This window comes from Cucumis sativus, unplaced genomic scaffold (assembly GCF_000004075.3).
Source record: "Cucumis sativus cultivar 9930 unplaced genomic scaffold, Cucumber_9930_V3 scaffold92, whole genome shotgun sequence".
In the NCBI taxonomy this organism is placed as follows: domain Eukaryota; kingdom Viridiplantae; phylum Streptophyta; class Magnoliopsida; order Cucurbitales; family Cucurbitaceae; genus Cucumis; species Cucumis sativus.
In genome coordinates, this window is record NW_022279581.1 from 54,991 (window position 1) to 80,388 (window position 25,398).

The 25,398-nt window shown below is 31.3% G+C and overlaps 4 protein-coding genes across 5 annotated transcripts; 2 read left to right on the forward strand and 2 right to left on the reverse strand.

Annotated features, from left to right (window-relative positions):
* Window positions 1-6,726: 6,726 nt before the first annotated feature.
* Window positions 6,727-9,536, forward strand: LOC101217270 (thymidine kinase). Of its 2 annotated transcripts, XM_031890080.1 has the most exons (4): window positions 6,727-7,007; window positions 8,272-8,401; window positions 8,660-8,781; window positions 8,965-9,536. In XM_031890080.1, exons 1-4 carry the CDS (start codon window positions 6,796-6,798, stop codon window positions 9,218-9,220), a joined length of 720 nt encoding a protein of 239 aa, XP_031745940.1. In that variant the 5' UTR covers window positions 6,727-6,795; the 3' UTR covers window positions 9,221-9,536. The 2 variants fall into 2 exon arrangements, 1 of the variants encoding a protein (XP_031745940.1); XR_004219376.1 differs by having other exon boundaries at window positions 8,272-8,781; window positions 8,930-9,070.
* A 4,833-nt stretch (window positions 9,537-14,369) lies between these two features.
* Window positions 14,370-15,138, reverse strand: LOC116406367 (NADH-ubiquinone oxidoreductase 20.9 kDa subunit-like). The gene is made up of 2 exons (XM_031890083.1): window positions 14,862-15,138; window positions 14,370-14,767 (listed from the first exon to the last, which is right to left on the reverse strand). Exons 1-2 carry the CDS (start codon window positions 15,013-15,015, stop codon window positions 14,619-14,621), a joined length of 303 nt encoding a protein of 100 aa, XP_031745943.1. The 5' UTR covers window positions 15,016-15,138; the 3' UTR covers window positions 14,370-14,618.
* Window positions 15,139-18,224: 3,086 nt separating this feature from the next.
* On the reverse strand, window positions 18,225-18,883 carry LOC105434475 (FAS1 domain-containing protein SELMODRAFT_448915; the record flags this gene model as incomplete). Its single annotated transcript, XM_011650164.2, has 1 exon — window positions 18,225-18,883. A coding segment is annotated over one exon (549 nt), but the record flags the coding sequence as incomplete, so codon positions are not given.
* A 1,792-nt stretch (window positions 18,884-20,675) lies between these two features.
* Window positions 20,676-22,823, forward strand: LOC101217424 (PLASMODESMATA CALLOSE-BINDING PROTEIN 5). The gene is made up of 3 exons (XM_011656644.2): window positions 20,676-20,878; window positions 21,766-22,023; window positions 22,343-22,823. The coding sequence occupies exons 1-3, from the start codon at window positions 20,791-20,793 to the stop codon at window positions 22,375-22,377; spliced, it is 381 nt and encodes a 126-aa protein (XP_011654946.1). The 5' UTR covers window positions 20,676-20,790; the 3' UTR covers window positions 22,378-22,823.
* Window positions 22,824-25,398: the final 2,575 nt, after the last annotated feature.

Below are 25,398 nucleotides of genomic sequence, written 5' to 3' on the forward strand. Positions count from 1 at the left end.
AGAAAAAGAGGATGAGGAAGTGAAAGAAGAGCAAAATCAAGAAGATATAGATAATGAGAGTGAAGAAATTTTGTTTACAATAAGAAGAAGACAAAAGGGAAAACTAGTTGTTGATGATGACGATGAAACAGAAGAAGAGATTGCCAGTGATAGCGAAGAAGATGCAGAAGAAAGAAATATGAAGAAAAGGAAACAAAAGAAAACTAAAAAGAAAGCAAAAGGAGGCAAAATCAAGAAGGAACAAATAATACTTTGATTCTGCTCCATCCTTTGACCTACACATTTTTTAATAGTTGTAGAATTAATTTATATTGTTTGTACAACTTCAAGTTTGTAAATTTTTACTTTTGAACATTTTGTTTTTTATACTTTAATAATTTGTGAGTTTCCTTCTACTATAGTTGGTAAGTCATTTCTTATTAAATCTAATCTTTCTGCTTACAAACTATTTCCTATTTCAATTTTAGGGTTTCAAATAGACAAAGATAGAATAATATATTTATCTATCTCAGATATAGGGTGATAGCACACACGCTTAGTGCCTATCGAAAATAGACAATAATAGATCATACTAGTTTTCAATTTTAAGGTCTTAGATTGTAGATTATCTAAAGAGCTTGAGTTGAAAGTGTAGAAAACTTCATCAGAATTAGATTTTTCAATACAAATAGTACTTTTATATGTTGTCCTTGTTTGAAGTGTGGAACTTGTCAAAGACATAATGCAAATGATATTAAACATCATTTATGTTCTAATGGCATTGATGAAAGTTGTAAGATTTGGTTTTGACATGGTAAAGAACTTCCTAGTTCTTCCTTCCATAGAGAATCCTCCAGGTGTAAGTATGAAAATAATGATGTTGGAAATATAAAGGAAATGGTTGAAATTGCTTATGAGCAATATTCAAAGGATCCAAGTAGTTTTGAGAAATTGCTTAATGATGCTGAGAAGTCATCATATGAAGGATGCAAAAAATTCACCAAATTGTCTACATTAGTGAAGTTGTATAACTTAAAAGTTAGACATGAAAAAATACTAAAAGCGTTAAAAGACATCTTACCTTCTACTAATGACCTACCTATGTCAATGTATGAAGCAAAGAAAAAATTAGGTACACTAGGAATGAAATTTGAAAAGATTCATGCATGTCCTGATGATTGTTGCTTGTATATCAAAACAAACATGTCAATGCAATTGTGTGTCATGAATATGGTGAGTCTAGATGTCTTTTAAAGATATAGTAAAGATACAAATAAGAAAAAGAAAATCCCTGCTAAAATAATGTGGTATTTTCCACAAATTCCATTATTTCAACAAATGTTTAAAAGTGTTGAATGTCTTAAAAACTTAACTTAGCATATTGATGAAAGAGAAATTGATAATAAATTATAGCACCCTCGTGACTCCCAAGCTTCGAAGTTAGTTGACACTATAAGACCAAATTTTAGTTATAAACCTAAGAATCTTCGTTTAACATTGTCAGCATATGGGACAAATCCGCACAATGATATGAGTTCTTCCAAATACAGTTGTTGGCAAGTGATATGAGCTCCAAATCAATTTTTACAACATGCAAAAAGTGAAAACTTTATCAATGGTGGCTTATATGACGTAAGTAAACGTCACAACTTCTTTATGATACATTAACATTTTTTTAATTAATAATAAGTTGATTTGCACCGTTGGTTTATTGTAGGTACTTACAGTCGCTCAATATTGATTTGAAGAAGGTTTTGAAGTGTGTTTTTGTAGAACCATCACTTATATTTGCAGGCTATAGTACTAGAGAGATTAGAGCTCAAAACCTTTGCACTAGATTAATGATTTCCAAACAAGATGAATTGGTTATTGCTCTTTACAATCCAAGGTAAGTACAATTTTACTCAATTCAAACTTACATTACTAGCAAAAAAAATTAATTAGTTACATATTTTATTTAGTGACCATTGGTCATTAGTTGTAATTAATGCATATGAAGATGTGATGTACCATCTTGACTCATTGAGAACAAGTTCACAAGAAGATATCAAATACATAACGAATATATCAGCTAACTTTGTTTGTGTTTTTTTCATCACTAAAAAGTTTATTTTATTTTGAATTATACTATATTTTAAAAAATATAAGGGCTTGACGATTTTTCAATCTTAGAAACTTTTGAAAAAGACTAAAAAAACCACATTCTAGAAAGCGGTAAAGGTAAGTATTTATAAGATAATTTAAAATTTAATACAATGATGTATAATTTAGTGCATAATAAAGTATGCATTGTAGGTTTTGTATTATAGTGTTATTTACAAATAGGAGTATTATGTTTGAGATACATGTGGAAAATTGTGACAAGGATAAAGAGCATTATTGATTCGGTATGTTTTTAAATTATTACTTACATTGTAACATTATAAATAGCATAATATGACCCATTTTTATTTTCAACAAAGTGTCTTCAACATTTTATGTTTTATAGATTGATACAAGAAGCTCGTACATGCAAATTGAATTGGATGAAGAACGAGTGGAGTAGGCTGAATTTTTAAATTGGTATATCTAAAAAGCATTTAGAATGTTGTTCTTGTTAATTCTGTAAATGGCTAACATGGGAATAAGCATAACCTTTTTTTGTGCATGACCTGTATATACTTATATACTTGAGGCAAAAGATGTAGGAGATAGACTTTAGTCTTGTGTCAATGTTTTGTTCATAGCCATCATTATATTGTTTTTGGTATATCACACAAGTGAATTGGTCTAGCAACACAAAACAAAGAAAGTGAATTGGGTAGGGGTTCAGGAAAGATAGATTATCGTAAATTTTGGAATAGGCCACTTATATATAAAAGGTTAGTTGAATATTATGTTAGAATTGTGTATCTGTTTTTGACATCATTGTTGAAGAATAAAATTATTGTTGGTTACTTACTATATTAAATTATTTGTCACTTTTTTATTGTGTTGTTAGGGTGGATTAGTTAATATGTGTTTCTAGAATGCTAAATTTTGTACATATATGACTTATGGTTGAAGAAGAAAATACTACTAGTTTGAGAGTTTATTTTGTTGATAAATTTGTCTTATGTCAGAATTTATGTCTTAAAACTCGTAATTTATAATCATATTCTATACAATAAAGTTGTAATTGAGAAATTATTAGGTGAAATTGAATATTATAATCTTAAAACCTATAAACTAAGGTCCTGCGGCTATTTTGAGTAAACTTGAACTTTATGTATAGATATAAGTGTACATCAAGTTCGAGTATATAGCCTAAATTCTCTATAGTATACGAATAAGATTGGACATCTTATTTTAGGGACACTATAGATGCGACTCGCTTTGTAGTTAGTACAAATGAAGTGATCCTAAATAGTTCATGTAGAGACATGAAAAGTGGGACATTCTATTTAAAGGGTTTACATAAGACTAGAATCATGAAATAGTCACTTTTAAGTTATAACATCGTTGACTCTATAAATCTGACTATTTCAATTATTGATGACCTAGATAACTTAATCTTGAGCTAACTATGAACTTCTATTCAAACAGAATTATCCTTATATCTGCATAGGTGAGGGCAGCTCAACAGCGCTGGCCCAATAATCTATCTTTCACCAATTTCAATAACATATCATTTTTGTTGTAGTGATCATTTATCTTTCACCAAATTTCAATAGCATATCGTCTATCTTTCGAGCTTCATATTTTCATCAATACCAACTCGTTTAATGCATATGACCACTTGATTTGATGCATTTTTTAATGATATTTACATCAATATCATAAACTGAGCATTCTATTAACATATCTTGGCATTGAATTTTCTTCAAAATTACAAAAAAGAAAAAAAAAATGTTGAAACTTTGGAAGACCATAACTTTGAGCATAGTTGTCTGAATTGTGCATATTTTTTTTAGTCCATGTAAATTTTCAAGAAAGTTGAGATGCCTTCGTCCCAAAAAACGTCATTTTCGCCCCCAAATAGAATAAATTCGAATCAAATCTAAACGATCTTTTAATTTTATACCCAACCTAAACGATCTTGTACCCTTGTACCCAGTCTAAACGATTTTGTACCAAGTTTAAACGATCTTATACCAAATTTAAACAATTTTGTACCAAATCTAAATGATAGTGGTACATCTCTGTCTATTTGAGATAGACAACCGATTGTTTAATTTAGATATTGATACACGATCGTTTAGATCATGTATCAATATCGTTTAGATCTTGTACCAAGAAGAAAAAGAAGATGAGAGATGAAGAAGAAGGAAGAAATTTTGAAAGAGGAAATAAAGAAATCGTGAACAAGAAGAAGGAGAAGTAATAATATGAAGAAAAGAATAATAAATTGCAAAGAAGAAGAAGGAGGAAAAAACTGAAGAAAAAAAATAGTACTGCAATAATCAAAACCAATAAGTGCAAATATGAAATTTATATAAAAAAAAAAAGTAACTGAGCTTTATGAACTTTTCTTAAATTGTTCTACGGACCATATAAATATTTAGCACTTTTGTTATATTTACGTAAACGTACCTGAGAAAAAACAGATTTGTTATATAAATTTGAACTACATTAAATTAATGAAAAAATGACATGAATAGTAGTATAAACATTATTGGAAGAATGTGTAAATGTAAAAGATCGGGATGTACAAGTTCTGCAAAACCAACACAACTAGGCATCTGTAAAACATATTCCTATGAAAGTTATCTAACGATGTTGGCCATCTACAACTTTAGTTATCCATAATTTAAGTTGTCTAAAGATTTTGATAGTCTACATCCCCGAAAAGTAAAGTGTAAGACCCGTGCTTGAATAGAAGATTTTGAAAAGTATTTTGCTAAACAATAATATAAGAAAACAAACGATCGTGTAAGAAAGTTAGACGATAATATAAGAAGTAAATGATCTTTGGAAAAGCTAAATGATCATGTAAGAGATTGAACGATAGTTTAGAAGGGTCAGCAATCGTGAAGGAGGTTTAAAGAGGTTCCCGGGGTTATAATTATCATATCAGTGGAGTAAATTTCAGGTGTCGTAACATGCAAAGACTTATAACTTGGTTAAGTAGAAGGTGACAAGGTTATAGGAGTTTAAGGAATGTCTAATCGAACTTAGGATTAGTATAAATAAGAGAATAGGACATAAGGAAAAGATTATTATTATGAGATTTTATAAAGAGAAAAGCTAGAGGTCGTTGTGTAAGAAGAAGAGTTCTGAACAAAGAGAGAAACTTAGTACAGTGAGTCATTTTCTAAATGGACTTAGATTATAAAGCTTTTCTTTGTAAGTCTCATGTTTCATGTGTCATATAATGCATGTTTACGTTTATAGAAAAGCATGATTTGAAAGAAGCTTTAATGTTATGTTTTCAAGTTAAAGTTCATGTCTTGTTGATTGTATTGTATGCTTGATTGAGAGTAAACCATTAGTCATATTTCTGTCTAACTATTATGTGCACTTAGTGAGTAAAGGCAACCATGTAGAGAAGACTTACATGGTAGAATGAGGTGAGACAATGCATAAAAGATATGTATTGTACCAAGAAGCCTGAGCTACAAGGAATGAATCAAGAAATTCTCAAGGATGTTGCTGATGAAAAGGTCATCACAATAATCCATGCACGATAATGGTTCATGTATTAGTGAAACTAATATGTATTTATGAGATTTGAAATGTGTTATTGAATTTAGGCATTGAGCTTGTGTTTAAACGAAAATGATTTATGAATTGTATTCCCAAAAGGTTTTAAAGGCAACACTCACTAAGTCTTTTGACTTATGTTTTAAGTTTCTCTCCCCCAAGTTGTAGAAACCAAGAGATCAATTAGAAATGTAAGAAATAGGGTTGAAAGATAAGCGATTGTTTAAGGAGTTGAGTGATTCGAGCTAAAAGGTCGTTTAGGAAACTAACCGGTAGTGTAAAAGGGTAAGTGATTGGAGCTAAGTAATGGATCAATGATCTAAATGATCGGACTGGGTACTAAATGATCGTTGAAGCTTGAAGACTTTGAAGGCTTTTGACATTTCTTTGTTAAGCTCCTGTTGTAGAAATTTTTGGACTTAAATAAATAAGAGTTGTGTTGCATTATTTAAGATGCTATTATTACTGTTAAGTTTGCATGATAATGGTTAATGATTCAAAGTTATGTGACACAAAGGCCCTAACACCCAATTTTAGGTTGAGTTGGGTGGGAAAAAAAACATCAATTACTCAATCCTACAATAAATAACTCCTAATTACTCACATTTTTCATCTCTTTATTTGCATCAATTCACAGTTTTCACTTTGTTGTTTCCGTTTTACTCATATTTCCAACATCGTATAAACTCTTCAAATTATTTTATCAAATGATAAATGACCTTCTAACTATTCACGTTTTTCATCTCGTTATTTGTCGTAATTAACATTTTCACTTAGTTATTCGTGTGAACTCATGTTACCAAGTACCACACACGTTGGGTGGTGATGGTGAGGAATGAAGAAGTGCAACTCCGTACCCCAACAGTTGTAGTGGATATAAATTGTATGCCTTTCGGGGCAAACAACCTGAAATGCGCTCCCAATTCACTCTCCAACAACCCCCCCCATGTTCAACAATTTACAAATATTTCCCATCTCCAAACGCCAAAACCCCATTAAAACCCTCGTTCAATTGCTCATCTTCACAACACATTTCAAACATGAAATCCTTCGTATTTTCCTCCTCTTTCTCATCCTCTCCCCCCTACTTCCAATTTCATTTCTGCTTCTCCATCCTTCTTTTCTTTGCCTTCTAAATCTGCGCAATGCGGCCCTATGTTCACCCAACTCTCAATTTTTTCACTTTCAAAACACCCACTATTTCGTTGCCTCGAAAGGGTTTTTTTTCAACCCAGAATCGAAACCCCCCAGATGAGGGCCTCTTTGTCACCGCCCTCTGGCGAGATTCATGTCATTCTGGGGCCGATGTTTGCTGGGAAAACTACCACTCTTCTTCGGCGGATTCAGTCCGAGAGCTGCAATGGCAGGTCTTTTATGCTATGCTTTCTTCTTCTTTAGTTAACCGTTTATTAATTTTCTTTTTATCTTTTAATATATTCTCATCACTCTCTCTGTATTGGCTTGATTATTAGCACGGTTGGTATCGGTATGAAATGGAAAAAAATCGTATTGAATTTACAACTTCATCCGCTATATTACTTGATCGACACTGAATATGAGTGGTTGGGTGGATAAGTTATGGTGAATTTGATATTTTATACTATATCCCTACGAATTTCACAATAATAGAGTTATGCATATTGGTGCTGAATGAGGTTTAAGCTGATATATGATGTTGTGGGGTATGACCGCTTGATAGAGAATGAATGGAACGAGTGAATTGCGAACTAAACTAAACTGATTCTTTGAAGAGAACCTTTAAATCCTTAATTTTTCCTTGCTCCTCGCTCCTCGCTCCCTCTCATTTTTTGAAACAAAAACAAAAAAACGTCTTTATTTTTTAGCTCAACATGGTAGAAGATAGCCTTATTAACGTTAGACCTCATGAACTTGGTTTTTCTTTCAATGAAGACTGCTAATATGGAAACACTGTTGTACCAAGTTTAAAAGAGAATTCTCACCAAGGGGCTGGTACATTTTCCACTCAACCTGTAAAATATAGGAACGTTTAAACAGGTAACATTCATTTACACATGCTTTCTGAAGAGTATGAAGCAATCAATCTACTTATCTGCTATTTGCTGTTGGATCACATAGTTTGGAGATGATACAAGAGTTCAATGACATTTGTGAAATAGACCTTAGAGAGGACATGTTCAAGTCATAGTGGCCCTCTATCTAAAATTTAATACCATCTGAAATTTAATATCATATGAGTTTATTTGACAAGTAAATGAGCAGAGCTACCAGCCAGATTATTGCCCTGTGACAATTGTTGAAGGTGCTCAAGTTAGCTGGAATACTCTCAAGAGAAGAAATTTGTGGAGTTTTGATAGATTTAATATTTCGATGCTCTTCCTGTCCATGTTCACATTCTGGATCTTCGATTAAGCGGTCTTTGTCATCATTTTCATTTGTAGAATCTTTTTTTCTTTGGGTTGGCATCTTGTCTTCCCTATTTTATTATCTTTATATTGAAAATATTTCCTAGCTTTATATTACCTTTTAAAATGTAGAACCTAATTACTGGATGGAATGTGTACTCTGGTGTATCTTAATTGGGTAGAAGCTTCATTTTTGGTACATATCAGAAGGTTTATTCCTTTTCCTTTTCATGCACTTTTTTTACAGAAGTGTAGCTATAATTAAGTCGAATAAAGACACAAGGTATGGATTGGATTCTATTGTTACACATGACGGCATGAAACTCCCTTGCTGGGCAATACCAAACTTATCATCTTTCAAAAAGAAATTTGTCAAGGTTCTCTGACAAGTATATAATCTCTCTCTCTTTATGATGCCAATATCATGCTTAGACATTTTATTAATTAAAATACGAAATATTCAAGCCCTTATAAAAGGTAGCAAAGTATTTAAATCTATGAGGCTAAAAATTTGATTTCCAATTAGAATGAGCAGAAAACTGAATGAGTAGACTTCTGAATTAACCGTAATAATAGGAACTCCTGATTTTCTTGGTAACAGAATTGTTAATTTACATATGATGTTGGGGTGACAGCTAGATGTGATTGGAATTGATGAAGCTCAATTTTTCGACGATCTATATGATTTCTGTTGCGAAGCTGCTGATATTGATGGCAAAACAGTTATAGTTGCTGGGCTGGATGGGGATTACTTGAGGTATAATCAAATTTTCTGGCTTACTTTTGTTTCATACGTTTAATTTCAATGATGTTCTTAGAAACTGATGGCATTTCATATGGTAAAACATTCAATAGAACTTCAGATTGGTTTCTAAATTGACTGATCATTAGTAACTCAATTAAAGCTTTTGTGTTGGGGTTTATACAAAAAACTGAACAGGAGGAACTTCGGTTCAGTTCTCGATATAATTCCTCTTGCCGATTCTGTAACCAAGTTAACTGCTCGATGTGAAATCTGCGGGAATAGGGCTTTCTTTACTTTAAGGAAGACACAAGAAAAAGAGACTGAGCTGATTGGTGGTGCTGATATGTACATGCCCGTATGTCGACAACATTACGTCAGCGGGCAAGTAGCGATAGAGACAGCAAGAACTGTAGTAGAATCACGCAAGGTTGGGTATAGGACTCCAGCATAGTTCTTAGTAGGTAAAAGTAGGTCTTCGGCATCATATACATCCCCATGGTGAGCATAGTTGTAGGGTTAGGGATATTGTTTTGTTTAGAAACTGTAATTGAGTTAATTATGCCTGTATTTTGATGGCTGCTTTGATTGATTGGATTAGATGGAAGGAAAAAACGAGTCAAATGTTGTATGTAACCAACAAAATTGAAAACTAATACATTATTGGGGGAGGAGACATTCAAAGTGGCAACCATGTGTTAGTTTGGGAAGTTGTTGATCAGCCAGCTGTTTAGTTTGTTGATTGTAATTTCCAATAACTAATTTTCATAGCTTTTTTTCATAATTAAAGACATGAAAAGTTGTTAATAATTGAATTGGACCAAATACTATTCTCTTTTTTCAAAATTAATAAATAAAAGTATGTGGGGTGTGGTGCATGTAATCACAAAAAATTGATACCTATTGTAAAAGTTTAATGGATAAACAATGGTAGTTTAATTACCCACTTATGTACTCCCAAGTATGTTATTGTTAATAACCAAAAGGCAGTAATTAATACGTTATGTCTTAATTAGGAATGTGGAAGTAATTAATATGTTTAAAGATATTTTTATACATATATAATGATGAAGTTTTGTATTTGTGTTTGATAATAACTAAAGTGGAAAGAGATGTTTGATAATAGATGGAGGAGAATCCACGTCTCCTCACTTCTCTTCACTCAATTCTACCAAATTTCAACTAAACCTAAGCATCCACCCTCACTCACAACTATAATTAACATCAAATTTATTCTATATCTTCTTCAGATTTGTGGAAATCAATCTAGATTATGTTGTAATTCGAATCCAAACAATGCAATGCTTTTTTATATGATTTTAATGTATCATGATTTTGATTTTCCAATTTATATTTTTAACTTAATATATGTATTGCCTTATAGCTTTAAATTTGAATTATACATTTTTTTTAGAAAAATTACTGTAAATGGCGAATCCGTCAAAATACTTACAAACACATAAGCAAAATTTTATATTTTATTAATGTTATTATCGATAAAACTAAAATTTTGCTATCTATTATAAATATTTTGATTTATTTTGCTTTACTAAAAATATTTCAATGTTTTAAAAAAATATTTCATAAATTAATTAATAATGATCCATTTACCTCATATTTAATGGTTAACTACAACTAGTTTTATAATTTATATAGGATGCATTTTTAAATATAGCAAAATTTTAGATTTATTTAATGTTTTAAACGTTGATAAACTTCTATCACTTTCTATGGATAATAGAATCTAAAATTTTAATATATTTTATAAATATTTTATCAATTTAATCTCTCTCTTTTGTTTTCTTTTTTTTTTCACAATTTCCCTTTATAAATATATTATCGAACACAAAAATAGTTGTTTAAATTAGAATTCAGTTCTTGAACATGCTACCATATGAAAACATAATATATATATATATAACAATTTTGATTAAGGTTTCTAAAGAAAAAAAAAGTGTTTAAGAAAACTTGTTTTTATTTAATTTTGTTTGGAAAAGAACAGCATAAATTTAAGTCTAAAAGTATTTCAAAATTAAAGTGATTTAGTGATCTTCAAATATTTTAATTTGTTGGAAGATAACTTATTTTTTAAAAATACATATTTAAAAATGTATTTCAAAAATACAATAAATCTATTGTTTCTCAATTTTTTGTATTAAGATACAATAATAAATAGACGGTGTGTTTGACACCCAGCTTAGGAATCAAATTCCTAATGCATGTGGCTTATCTGATGGGGGTTTTGATGTCTGAAAAATACAAATATGCATCTAATGCCTCTACTTGGACCGTTGATTTTAAATTAATAGGTTTAATTAATCTATTTGATTTTTTTAACTGTATATCCTAAATTTATCCTCCTTCAATTCTTTAATTGATCTTTTTCATATTCTGACCTCTAATTCAATTTTTGTGCTCTATTAATTTTCACGAAAATAAGGTAAAAACGAGAAATTTTAGCATTCAATGACAACAATTTTGATTACAGATGAATTAACATGAATTGTTTAATTATAAATATTACAAATCATTCACAAAATATAACAAATCACCTAATCTGATGGTGTTTATAAAAGTTCCAATTAAACAACATGAAAGGGTCTAATAGGTTTCATAATAAGCATAACCAAAAGGGTCAAGCAAAAATAAAAGTCATCTGGAGTTTTTTTGTTAAGCCCATCCAAATAAGTTGTCTTTTAGTCAAATTGACCAACAAAAAAAATGAAGAATATATGTGTGAAATATTTTACAATTTTTATTATATTACCAATATATTAATATTTGACTTATACTTGATAACATAATAAATAGGTTTATCAATTTTCACCTTAAAAAATATTAAAAAATAAGTCAAATTTTGTGATTTAATCAAAAACGTATTTGGAATGACTTAGAAGGAAAAAAAAAAGCTTTCAAAACTAATCTTAATTAATTTTTCAAGGTTAATGATGGTCGTCAAAAGTTCGCCAACGAGTTGTCAAAAATGATACTCATTGGCCATTGGTCGGCCAACAATGGTCACTGAGGGCGGTGTCCGGTGTTGTCCAACAAATTTTCAATATTGAATTAGAAAAAAAAAAGAGTAATCTATGAGCTTGAATAGTGTTTACTATTCAAATCCATGAGAAAAAGTATAGGAAGTCTTGGTGAAGACAATCATCAATCAATGGTGAAGACAAGACACTAACAGTCATCAATGATTAAGGCTATTGGGTGATCACCAACCATCATGACAATTGGTCACCTGAGATTATAGCTATCGGTCATTGACCATCATTGCCACCTTTTGTTAATAGGCACGATGATAGATCCTAGATCATTAACAATAACTATTGTTCGCAGAAGATCAAGATGTTCACTCAATGACACTAACATCCAAAGTTATAGAACACCAACAATCAAGATGATTGATCACTAACGATCAAGATGAACAATAATCAACCGTCAAAAGTTTGAAAGCTTACAATATTTAAATTAGTATACATTAATTTGATTAGAACATTGATTTTTATAGAATATTTGGAAATCATTAACATTATGTTTGGTTATATTAATGAGTAAATGCAATATAGGTAATAAAAAGCAAAAATTGGAATTCTGGTAAAAAATTGACTCAATTTCTCAAGATACTAATCATTGCTGTTTTTATTTTTAATTTCCTCTCAACTAATGTGATGTGCTGTTGCTTGGGTCCAACGCAAGCAATGGCCATCTTTCAAGGACAGGTTGGCTAATGTATTTTGGTGGATGAGCAATGAAATTAGAAGCTATATAATATCACAAACTTAGCCCCACTTTGCTAAACATTAGAAACGAAAAATATATACATTTATGAACAAACTAAAATAATAATAACAATAATAAAGATTAGTCAAACTCAATTCAACACATAGCTCTAATCTAAAAACACGTTTCAGAAGTTTGGTCAACTCAATCGCACTGTCCAAACAGAAACTTCAACATTTCTAGTAATTTTGATTACAAATCCCATACTATTCATTCGCTCCTGAATCATTGTGTTCTCATCTATCACATGGATCTTCCATGATGCATCATTCAGTGGCTTCTGTTGAGGCCCTTTTATCCTTTCTCAACAATGATTCTATTAGTTCAAGAAGTATCTAAAGAGTTTTCTTCAATTCTTCATGCGACTTTCTCTCCCTCCACTCCCTCCACTCCCTCCAATGTCCTTGCTTTTCTTCACTAAGGTTTAAATTTCAAAGAAACAAGGGTCACAATTAATTTAGACTTCAACCACTTGTCCAACTTAAGGGGGGATGTTATATGATGATATAACCCATAAGAACTTTTGCCAATCTGAACATAGGTTAGTGAACATAATTACTTATCTCAAATGCGACTTGAACCCAAACAATCCATCTATTTCATCTTTGAACCCAAACAATCCATCTATTTCATCTGATTGTTTTCAACATCTTGGTTACACTTTCGTGATAAGATTTTGGAGGATCGACACCGAAAGGAACAACAAAAAAAGGTTCTACATACTGAAAAATATGAAATTCATCGTAGTAAACACAACCATAACTTAGTGGTTGAAATATCTATGAAGATTGGAAGTTTAACCTCCCACTCCCACATTTGTGATAATAAACAAAACAGACTTTATAAACTGGTCACTCATACAGCCTTCTTTATTCCAGACCATACAAAGACTGAAATCTCACCAATGATGCAAATCCTCAACCCCCCTCTATTGGGAAGAAGAAATCGTAATACATAACCAAGATTTCTTCATCACTGTCAGAATGAGAGATGATAGATGATATATAGCTGCAACAAGTATAATCTACATCATACATTACCCTTTCATCCAATGAAATTAAGCACAAAATAGTAGATGGCTTAATGTCCCTCAGCCATAGGAACTTGCAAATGGAAGCTATCCTTTTACATGGAAAGAGAACATATAAAACATCAAGAAGCATTTCTAAATTAACCTCAACAAATTGCAACACATGAAAGAAAAATATTTGAACACTTGTTCTCCCGAAATAAAAGGCCATAGGGGAAAAGAGTAACAAGCAAAGGAAGAAAAAACAAAATTGAGCGGCAATTTTGCTTAAACTTTCTCAGGAATTGATAAACATCCAAAGGCTCAAACAAACAAACTTCATATTCATCACCAGATTTCTAGACAACTTCTGCAAATAATCTACCCTCCTAAATAGTTGTCACTGCCATATAAAGGAAAAGCAACAAAAAAACCTGATATGAACGATCAATATCTGCCCATTACTCTGAAGTGCATTACCATATGTAGATGACAACCACATAATTAGAGCACACAAGACTGCTAGAAGGATGAAATGCAACTAATAAAGCACAAAAGATCAGATGAAAAACTACCGAAGTAAATGCAACAGAATAATTTTTCAAGATCATTTGGCGTTGGGGTACTCTTTTGATACAATCATAAAGGACATCTTTCTCCCACTTGAGGCTACTATTTTCTATTTTCTGATACTCTGCGGAAATAAAGAGTAGTCATGGCAATATGACAACAAAATGTAATCTAATGAGACCACTTTGAATTAAAAACGGACTACTAACTTACAATGGCACAACAGACGAGTATATGATTCATCCGTCCAAATCCCTTAATGGGTCACCTTTGTTTATTGATCAAAACAAAGAATCATGTAATTTTTCAACTATTTCATTTAGACGAAAAATGGGCAACACAGAAAACAGTGAAATTTCAATTTGCTTATTGATACAACCCGGTTGCACGCTTAATAACTGAAACATCGTGAAGATGTCCACAATTAGAACTCAAATTTGAGGAAAAAAGCAAAAGAGAAAAAGAAAAAACCCTAAATCGCACAATCTTATTTCTTATAACGAGCTACCTCGCCATCATTGGGGAAGAATCCCATAAGCCGACCCGCCGAGTTCTGATAAGCGTACATGAAGCCTCCCATCAGGCCAATTAGACCACCGGTCACCATTGATGGGCCCCTTATCCCGGGCTTAATCCCTAAAATGCAGAGTCAGGGGAAGAGATTTTCAAGATGGTTCAACGAAATGGAAGATAAAAAAAAAAAAAGGAAAAGGAAGAAAGAAATTGATACCGGAAAGATAACCGACGGTGACGGAAACGCCGGTGATGGTGACGAAACGGAGGTAATCGAGAGTGTCGAAATTGCCGACGACTTTAGTGAATGGAGGGTTCCGATCTACTACTGGGTACTCTGGCTTGGTCGACGCTGTAATGTCGGTGTTCATCTTGTCTTCTCCGTAGCTAAAGCTGCTGATCTCCGCCGTCTTCCTCTCTCTCTAAAACTCGCTTGGCCAACTCGTTGAGGTTGAAGACGATCAAGTGAGTGTCTGCTGAGCTGACAGATGAATGAGTATTTCATGGGCTGGGCCCAAATTAATTGGGTTAGCCTCCACACGGCCCATTTTAAAAATGTTTTGATGAATTTTTGAAGGAAAATTGCAATTCATAACCCTCTCATCCATAATAATCAACCATATAACAAAATTTTAAAAAAATTGCAAATATAGCAAAATTATCGTTGATAGACTTCGTACGGTCTATCAGTGATAGACTAATATTTGCAACATGATCTATCAGTGATAGACTTATATCATTGATAGAATTTGACAAATTTTGCTATATTTGCAAATATTTTAAAATATTGTTATATATTTAATTATTTTGAATTTAATTGTTAAATTTGTAATTATCTCATTTTTAAAAAAGATAGATATAGAATTGTTCTACTAATGCCAAAAATATTTCATAAATGTAAACTTTAATTATATTTCACTCGAACGCTTCAACTTCGGGTTGTTGAACTAAGGGACTAAGGGGAAAAAAACTAGATTTTTGTGCAACTTTAGGAACACTTTAACCTTACTACATTCTCTCTCATATTAAGCTTTCATATTGTTTTATAATTAAGATATTAAAAAAAATCCAACCAAATTTAGAAATAATCATTAACTATGATTACTTGTATTTCTACGATTTATTCTATCTAAAGGTTAGGATATTTAGGTGTTTTAAACGAACAACAAGTGAAAATGTATAAAGACGAGGAAATCTCATTTTCATCACTAATGCATTGTATTTACAGGAGTTATGGATCAAATTTTGGAGACACGGGTGTCTTGCAAAAGCATAGCAAAGCAAACAAGTGATCGAGAGTTTTAAACTCTCATGTTGTACTAATAGAGCGTTGAGAGTGATTAATTCTCAATGCCCTGCATTTTCGACGTTGGAATTCCTTTCTCAATGTGGTTTTTCTGACCACATTCTTGACAACCGTTTAGTTGTCAGGAGAACTATTGTTACACCCCGCCTCACAGACACCCTTGCTTGCCATTCGAGACATGGTGTGACTTGAGTGTTCTAACGTGTTTAAACGCCAAAATACTCGATCTTAGGGTCCTTAAGCTTTGCTTAAACACCTAGTCTCTTAAACTTAAACTTAGAAATCATACTTTAGGAGATATAACAACTTAAAACATAAAGTAATCAACAAGTCCTTTATTAAACTTTATTAAACTTAAGCCACAAGATTACAACACTTTGCAGTTTACAAAGTACAAAACTTAAACTAAAACATCTTGCAGCTCTTCTTGCCTAGTAAGCTCATCAACTATTCTTATTTGGCCTTAACGTCTTCTTCTGAAAGATAAGATTTAAAAACGTAAGTAACAAACTTAATTAGGTTTAAGAAATCATTTTTGTAATACCTTTGCAAATATCATTTCATCAAGCATAACATAAAATAAAAATATATATCAGTTCATATAAACGCATCATTTTGCTTTAATGTTTCATCTCGCATAAACATACATTAGTTATCAAACATTCCTTTTGCCAAATATCCCAAAATAATTCTCTACGTTAGGTCTCATTACTTCACGTTTAGACTACTATATTAACAACGTTCGAGAATATACTAATTCATCCTTGTTGCTCAGACAACTAAACTTAATACGCTTCTTTCAACGTATTATCCAGCTTTTCATCACCATGTGACCCCTTTCACTCATGGTTGCCTTGACTCATTATGTGCACACAATAGTTAGCTCATTTTTATAGGAAGTAATTAATGGTTTGAACATCATTTCATGATAAATTCTATTTTGAAACACATAAAACATACTTTAAAAATGTAAGATTTTTCATAAAATATCTCTTATAGAAACGTTTGAATTGAAAATCAACATTTCAAATCAGTAAAGACTTTATAAAAGAAGCTTGTTGCTTCTATTTTCCTCTTCTTATGTAGCAACATTGGCAGCACTTCAGCTCCTTAGTTTTTCTCTTCAAAGTAACAATACTCAAAATCTAATTAAAAACCTTTATTTATACTACTTTCCAACAAGCTTAGTCACTCTTAAACTCAGGCAACTTGCTAGCTTTACTCTTAGTGTGCACATGTAAACTTAAGGTTTCTCAACTGCTTAACTTCTCTACATGTGGTCTGCTTAAGCTTTGACTCAACCATGCTTAACTTAATCTCTACACGTGGCCCATTAAACCTACTTAAGAATTCTGAGAATTTTTTTCTTCTTCTTGTGGAACATCTTTTGCAAGGTAACACATCCTTCACAAATCTTGCCCCCAACTTTCTTGCGAACTAACTTGATTGCCAACTCTTTTACTTCAAAACGCCTTCTTTTTTCCAAATCACCTAGTTCAGAACACTTAGCTAAATTTTAACCTCTTAGCTCTTAATTTATGTGTGGGTCTTACAACTATTTCCAACGTATTTTGGTATATGCCCCAACAACTTTATGCGTTGGGAGATCTCCCATTTCTTGTAGTGGTAAGGAGTGTCTGATGTGCATACAGAGTGAGGTGTAGAGCGATGTCACATGGCCAAGGGCGTGCGGCATGGTGAGCCCGAGGCAAGAACGCAACAGGCTACCTAAAGGTCTGTGCGCGAGCGAGTGCTGACTGTCGCCCACATACCTAGTTGCCAGTCATGTCACGACACTAGTTTTGAGCAGTTTTGGTGTTCTTGAGATTTTTGGGCTGAGTTTTGATGTTTTTGGATTTTAGAGGTTTAAAATGAATTTAAATTCTCTAATTTCAAGGCAAGAGAGGATTTGAAAAATTTATAGACGAAGGAATTTAGCTATCATCTACAAGTGACAAAATGAATTTAAAAATGATTTCTAAACATGATTTACTAAGTTTACGTTAAAAGCATGCTTTCATATTTGAAACTACACTTGATTTATAGAGTTGATTTCCAAAGCATGTGTGAGTTTCAAGTTTAGAAAAAAGTTTAAAAAGCATGAGCTTGACGGATGAGTTTGACTGAGAAGAAGTCGAAAGTTAAATTTTAGAAACAATATGATTAGGAAAAAAATGATTTCAGCAATCAATAATAATAAGTTTGAAAAACAAAGTATATCTATATTAAGTGGGAACCATGCATATACATAGAAATATTAATACAAAAATGAGGTATTTTTAAACACACTCGTTTAATTTTCAATATATTGAAGTACTTTTTATTCAACCATAAACTTACATATCTTGCGTTCCAACAACAAACTATATTCAAAAGATATAACCCTAGAAAAGTTCATTACTAAGATTACCATAAGTAGCTCTACCATAATTTATGACCTTATTAACCCCATGGCACTTAATACCCAAAGAACTAGAACAAACATTAGGAACATTGACTACAGCATTATTCACAACAAAATGGCCTCTTCCATTGTTATGGATTCTGATCATCCTATTATGGTAACCCGAAGGAACAATGGAACCCGTCGGAAATCGAATCAAGTCACTGAATTGAAGCGGCATGAGGATCATATGGCTGAGCACAAACGCCTCGAGACGGTCAACAGCGATGGAGATGTTGGAGATCTGGGGGTCTTGGGGGATGAAAAAGGTGATTTCTTTTAGGGTCAGTTGAGTAGTGATGTTGAGCATTTGGAGAAGGATGGCAAAGCCATAGAAGGATTGGGCCTTCATGTCTTCAATGGCAGCTTGGAGGTCTGTTTTGTTTGAGGTTTGGGATGAAACTATTGAGGCAGCTGAAGAGACATTAATTAAGAATAAGAGAGAAACAAGAACACAAATTCTAGGAATAATTATGCCATTAGTTAGGTGTTGAATGGACCAAGAAACAAATGAGGAATTTGAAGTTATTTATTAATGAGTTTTTCAATAATGTGTTTTATGTATGTTTTTGGTTAGAGATTAGGTTGGTCATGGATCATACCCATATATATTTTCCTTATGTCAGTGTTGATCTAGAGTTTAGCTTTTTTTCATCAACTTTGTAGTCCTCTCAAACATTCAGAGTGGATGGGGTTATAATAAAATTAATTATACGTTGATACCTTCCCCTTTATCATCTTTCTTGGTTTTATCACGTTAAATCATAACTCAATCTACTCAAAACTTTGGTTTTATAATCTTTGGTTCTCTTTCTTGTAACCTTTTCATGTTTGATGAACCCTATACAAACAACTGCACCAAGTTCTTTTTAGGAGTATCTGTCAACATCCGTTTTGAAAGGAAAAAAAGAGTAATCTTACAAAAGGTTGTTTTTTATTTTTAGAATTTAGCTACTAATCAAATTTTAACTATTATTTTTATTCTTTAAGAAAATTTAAATTTCAAGTCAAGATAAGACGAGGACAAGACAAAAGTGAGCAAGAAATTAGCACATGTTTTAAAAATACTCAAACCGAAAAGAGAAAAAAATATCAAAGAAACATAACATATACGAGTTTTGATAAACTGAATTATTAAGACTCAACAATTTACGGTGAAATATGACAACAAAACGCTCCTACTCAGTTCTTCGCCCTGCTCCGATTCTACTCTAATTCAGTTTTGCTTTGCTATGCTTTTGTTTTGTTTTATCCTTGAAATTCTTTGTGTGCTTGTTCTCGTGGATTTCTAATTCTATTCTAGATCTACTTATTTGATTATTTTCATAACAAATTCAAGTTTGTGAGACTAGAACATTGAGTTTGAGGGAGAGTATTGTCCTAACTAGAGTATTTTGTGAGATATTATTTTCTTTAAGTGTTTTGTTCTTTATCTATATAATTAACTATCCTTGTACTTCTCCTAATTTATGGATGAAATAGAGAATTATTTCAGGAAAACAACTAAAGATATATTTATATATAGAGGAAAGAAAGGTAAAGATATATATTATGATATTAACTTAAAAACAAAAAGAAAGAATTGGATTGAAATGGAAGTGGAGGTGGATGCCACATCTTCTTCCAAAAGATAGATCCAAATAAAAGGTATTAATGTTAAATATCACATCTTTGGCTCTCTCATCACACACACATTAACTGATTAAGTTTATTTTCCATTGGCTATTGCATGCTATTGGGGTCAGAAAGCACTTTCCACCTTCCACCTTCCACTACTTAATTTGAATTCACTGACTTGATTCTCCCTTCCCATAACTATTCCATTCAATTAACTCCAAATTAATTAAAGTCATCTAAAGTGTTAAGCATGTGGCTAATGTTTTTTAAAAAAAAAAAACAAACAAAAAAAAAAGTATTAAGACCCCAATCTATATTTAAGAATAATAACCAACCTTTTTAATTATCCTCTAACTTAAACATATATAGCTCAACGCAGCTCAAAGTATCACTAAATTAATTTTTCCTCACATTAATTATAATGTTATATTCTAAACACACAAATGTCTTCTAATGCCTAATTAAAGTGTAGATTGTACTGTTCTAAAATAAACATGATATTATATTTGTGAAAAGAAAATATACAAATAAGATGTGATTTTGTGAAAGTAATGCATTTGGTTTGAGTAGAAAGAGTATTGAATACGCGCAGGACCAATTACCCAAAAAATAAAGCTGTTTATTATTATTATTTAACGTAAGATTGAAGGAATGAATTGTTTTGTGGATGAACATAAGAATCTAAACTTTCTCGAAGGCTGTGAAATGAAGCCCTTAAATTAAAGCTTTCTTCAAATTTGGCCACTCACATTTTCAAAACCCACACGCTGTGTATTGTTGATGAAGAAACAAATGTCTTCCTCTACTCACCTCATCATTCTCTCTCTCTCTTTCCTCCTGCTTTTTATCATAACTCCAACCATATCAGGTAATTCATCTCTTTCTAATTAATGTCGATGTGAGTTCTTGATATCGTTTCATTTTAGATATACATTATTATCGTTACCTTTATTTCTTATTCGTCAAACTATTTCATACAATAATTATTAGACATATAGTTGTTTTCCTTTGTATACAAATCCAAGATCGTTTTCTTACTAGACTTTGATTACATTATTTGTCGAACAAAAGGGACTGTCAAAATCAAAATGCTATGGTTGTTTTTCAAATTTTTTCCACTTTCATTACTTCAATAGATGAACATTTATTGTTTTTAAAAGTCTTGTTTATTTAGGTTTCCACTAAAATGATTTTGTTTCTAGCCATCTACTTTTAAAATATATGCTTGTTTTTCTCAAATTTTCAGTCACTGATTGAAGGATGTATTTGAAAACTTTTGTCAAATTCGAAAAGCAAACACTGCATATATATACTTTTTTTAGTTTTAAAATTTTGCTTTGGTTTTTCCAAAACATTAATAAAAAAAAAATGAATAGCAATTAAAACAAAGAAACTTATAGATAGAAAAGTGTTTATAAGTTAAGTTCTTTTATTAAAAAATTAAATGAAGAAACTAGGAAGTTGGTCCTTGATGGTTACAAAAGAACAATGTTGGGTGGATGCTTCTCACTTTGAGTTTCCCTATCAAACTTTTCAACTTTAAAATGAATTTTTGGTAGTGGCTAAAAAACATCAGTGGGATCCACTTAAAAATGCAACGAAAATAGAAAAGTAATTAGAACAAAACCATATTAAACATAAAATATTCGTACTTAAAACCAAATTAATCAATAAAATAAGAAACAGAAAGGTTATATATATATATGAATCCTTTGCAGAGAAGATAGTGTATTAATAAAGTTTGATTTGGGACAGGTGATGTATCGTTTGATGAGGAGTGGTGCATAGCTGATGAGCAAGTTCCAGATGACGAGTTGCAAAGAGCTCTTGATTGGGCTTGTGGAAAAGGAGGAGCTGATTGTAGAAATATTCAAATGAAGCAACCTTGTTTTTACCCAAACACTGTTAGAGATCATGCTTCCTATGCCTTCAACAGTTACTACCAAAAGTTTAAGCACAAGGGAGCCACTTGCTATTTCAATTCAGCTGCCATGGTCACTTCTCTTGATCCTAGTAAGTATAACATCAAACTACTTAACCATAAACGCTCGTTGGGATTAGGGTTAGAAAAAATTTGTCAAGAGATTACAAAGAACTCTTGACGCTATCCAAAAGGCATCATAATAATACCACTCTCGACGTTGTATATACGACCTCGAGAGTTCTCCATGATCTCCTGACGCATCATGTTGTGCGTTGGAAGATCCTCTATTTCTTTTTATTAAAAAAACACTGTCGATTACCCTACGTCACCTTTTTTATTGTTACAATTTCATTTGTTTTCTAACACTTTGATCTAAAATATTTAACAAAACTTGGTATTCTTTGGCAGGTCATGGTTCATGCAAGTTTGAGTATGTTCCTTGAAGAAGAGCATATTTATATATATAATTAATTGATGGATCAAAGATGGTCCCTGATTATAACTGGAGCTTCTTTTCAAATTCCATTCTTGATTTTCTACTTTGGATGTGAAAGCATTGTTTTCCCATTTTCAAATTTTAAGGTAGGATGGTTGCCTTAATATTTTAGAACCTAAGGTTTATTAATTAATCAATCAATGGAAGTATGGATGTTTGATTTTGTCTTTTAATTTATGATGATGAAATATTCAATCCAAGTTTGAAGAGTCCACACACTTCATGTATTGATTGAGTTTCAGATACGTGCTTCCCCTAAACTATGACAATGAGGGAGTGAGATAAAAGATTGTGTGATCACCTGTACGAATTTGGAGTATAACCAATGTTGTGATGGAAGGTTATGGCACACTATAATGGTGAATTTGATTAACTATCCATAGGTTACATGGACTCGCTCCAAGTTTTCTAAAATTGTTTTGTTCTCTCTTTAATTGACCTCTCAATGCGCTAGAACATCTTTTTCAATTTATTCCTTCTTAAATCGTTTGTTTAGATTTATTCTCAAACAAGAACAAAAGTTCCAAAATTTGGGTCATTTGGTTATGAATCCTTTTATATTATATGTGTAAAAGATATAAATAAATAAATAAATAATTGTAATGGGTAGTAATTTTGATTTATAATTATTTTTATATTCCATATTTCTCCCTTGACAATTAATTGATACATAGAGAAAGAAAAGAAAGATAGGGAGATAAAAAAGACGACTAGTAAATAAACGTGTGACATTCAACAAAGTGGTGAGGAGGGTGGAGCGGTGGCCGATGGCTTCTATATCCCTCATTCCCTTCTTCCTTCTTCCCTCTTCCACTTTCCCCTTTCCCCTTGGGTGTTCACCGTAGTCGGTTAGGAAGATTTTGGGCCTCATCTTCTTCTGTTCCATGAAGAGGTAAGGTTTGGGTTTCTTTGTTTAGTAGAATTTTGGATGAATTCTTTGTAACTTTGAAGAATTTCATACTTCATGATGTATATAATATTCTTGGAATAGGTTTTAATCTGATTTCTCTGTTTTTGAATGGAATGATTTTATTGTTGTGATCAAGGACCAATGATTAATCGTACCATTTGAATGATGGATTTTAGTCAAAATCAGATCGCAATTTTATTCCAATTATCATCACTAATGTTGAACTACTATCCTTCAGATTTAAAATTGAGTTATGAGTCTGGATGGATGAAAGAATGGAGAGAAAGAAAGAGAGGAAATATAGAGGAATTGGACTTTGAAGTTAAGAATTTGGAAGAGGAAAAAAATATTTTGTGAACAATATTGCAAAATTCCAGCCAAATACTCATTGACCAAAAAGTCTTCTAAACGAATTTGATAGCTCATTTTATAGTAAAACGGCATCCAAAGTTTGCATATTTGAAGAACATCATTAGAGCTGTTTTTTTTAAATGTTTTTGTTATTTAATGTAATTTTTCTTTTAATAGTCTTATGTTGTTATAATTATGATTTGAAATATTATTCTTCATTCAATTCATCCATGTCTTAAATGTTGATTCTAATTCAACTCAATTTTACGTAAATGCTGTGAGAAATATTAAAGATAACGAAAGTGAGTATTTTAGTAAAATAATTTATATAAAGTTGAGCTAAAAATAATAAATTTAAATTTAAAATAACATACAAATATTGCAAAATTGAAAACTTAAAATTAAAAAGAAATATTTAAATAAACATATTAAATATTCAAATTTGAAAAATGAACATAATATATAAATTTAAATATTCAAAAGTTTAAAATTCAACATTAAATTAGAGAGGTAAATAGGAAAAAAATAAAGGTAGCTAAATAGAAAAGAAATTAAATTAAATATGAAATTTGAAAATATAATACATCAATCTAAAAATTAAAAAAAAAAATCAAAATTAATAATAATAATAAAAAACAATACAAAATCATCAATGTTAGAGTTAACCCATGAATCAAAAGGCCATTCCAAGCATGCCTCCTTGTTAATGAACCAAACTAGGAATTATAAAAAACTAAAGTAATGCAATCAAATAAAATGGAAATAAAACTAGTTTTATAGTTTCTCAAAATTTTAACCAAAAACACCAATGGTTATCAAATACATTTGCTTCTTAAAAAAATGAGAAATTGAAACAAGTTACAATAGTTTTTGTTTGGTAGGTAGATTATTTTAGTTGAAAAATTGCGAAAAAAATGCTAAAATAGAAGGATAAAAGATTTTTGGAATTGATTTTGAAAAAGTTGATTTTTATGACAAATTGAGGATGAATTGTCTAAATCAGCCTTCTTTAATTTTTCCTTTTATCTTCCCTTCCATTTTCTTCTTTTATCTTTTCCTTCCCTTCCATGGCACTTTTATTTTCTTCATCAATCGACACATTCTTCTACTCACAAGTGTAAAGGCAATTCTTTCCTTTTCATCGTTCTCTATTATGTCTCTATCTTTTTTTTCTCTCCTTGTAAAGTTGATTTTGAAACTAATGGTGAAAGTTTGAAATGTGTGAGATGTGTGCAAAATAAAACATCAAGCCTAATAAACTTACTAAACATGTACAAAATCACTCTAAATGATTTATGAGAGATAACAATTTGATTGTGAAACTCATAGTGAACATTTGAAACGTGCAAGATAGATGCGAGATAAAATATTATGACATAATACTTTAATGGTCACCTATTTCTTAATCTTTGGTGCTAATCTCCTCTTCATTAGCATTATAAGTCCACTCCAAATATCAACAAATTTTCATTGAAGCTCCATTTTTACATCAACTTCTTAGAGACAATCCTTCAAACTCACTCTTCTTTGGCTCTTTCTATCACTTAAATCAAATACAAAAATGGGAATTCATCTTTGGCTCTTTCTATCACTTAAATCAAATACAAAAATGGAAATTCATCTACCTTCGCTTCTCCTCAATGCCAAGCAAATATTCAGAATGCAATTTGTTTCAACAAGATGTCCAAGTAGAATACTATTGTATAT

Coding starts and splice junctions, on each gene's coding strand:
- LOC101217270 (XM_031890080.1), top strand. CDS start 6,796: ATGTTCACCCAACTCTCAATTTTTTCACTTTCAAAACACCCACTATTT. Junction 7,008..8,271: donor TCCGAGAGCTGCAATGGCAG/GTCTTTTATGCT, acceptor CTTTTTTTACAG/AAGTGTAGCTATAATTAAGT. Junction 8,782..8,964: donor CTGGATGGGGATTACTTGAG/GTATAATCAAAT, acceptor AAAACTGAACAG/GAGGAACTTCGGTTCAGTTC.
- LOC116406367 (XM_031890083.1), bottom strand. CDS start 15,015: ATGAACACCGACATTACAGCGTCGACCAAGCCAGAGTACCCAGTAGTA. Junction 14,768..14,861: donor CACCGTCGGTTATCTTTCCG/GTATCAATTTCT, acceptor TCTGCATTTTAG/GGATTAAGCCCGGGATAAGG.
- LOC101217424 (XM_011656644.2), top strand. CDS start 20,791: ATGAAGAAACAAATGTCTTCCTCTACTCACCTCATCATTCTCTCTCTC. Junction 20,879..21,765: donor CATAACTCCAACCATATCAG/GTAATTCATCTC, acceptor GATTTGGGACAG/GTGATGTATCGTTTGATGAG. Junction 22,024..22,342: donor GGTCACTTCTCTTGATCCTA/GTAAGTATAACA, acceptor ATTCTTTGGCAG/GTCATGGTTCATGCAAGTTT.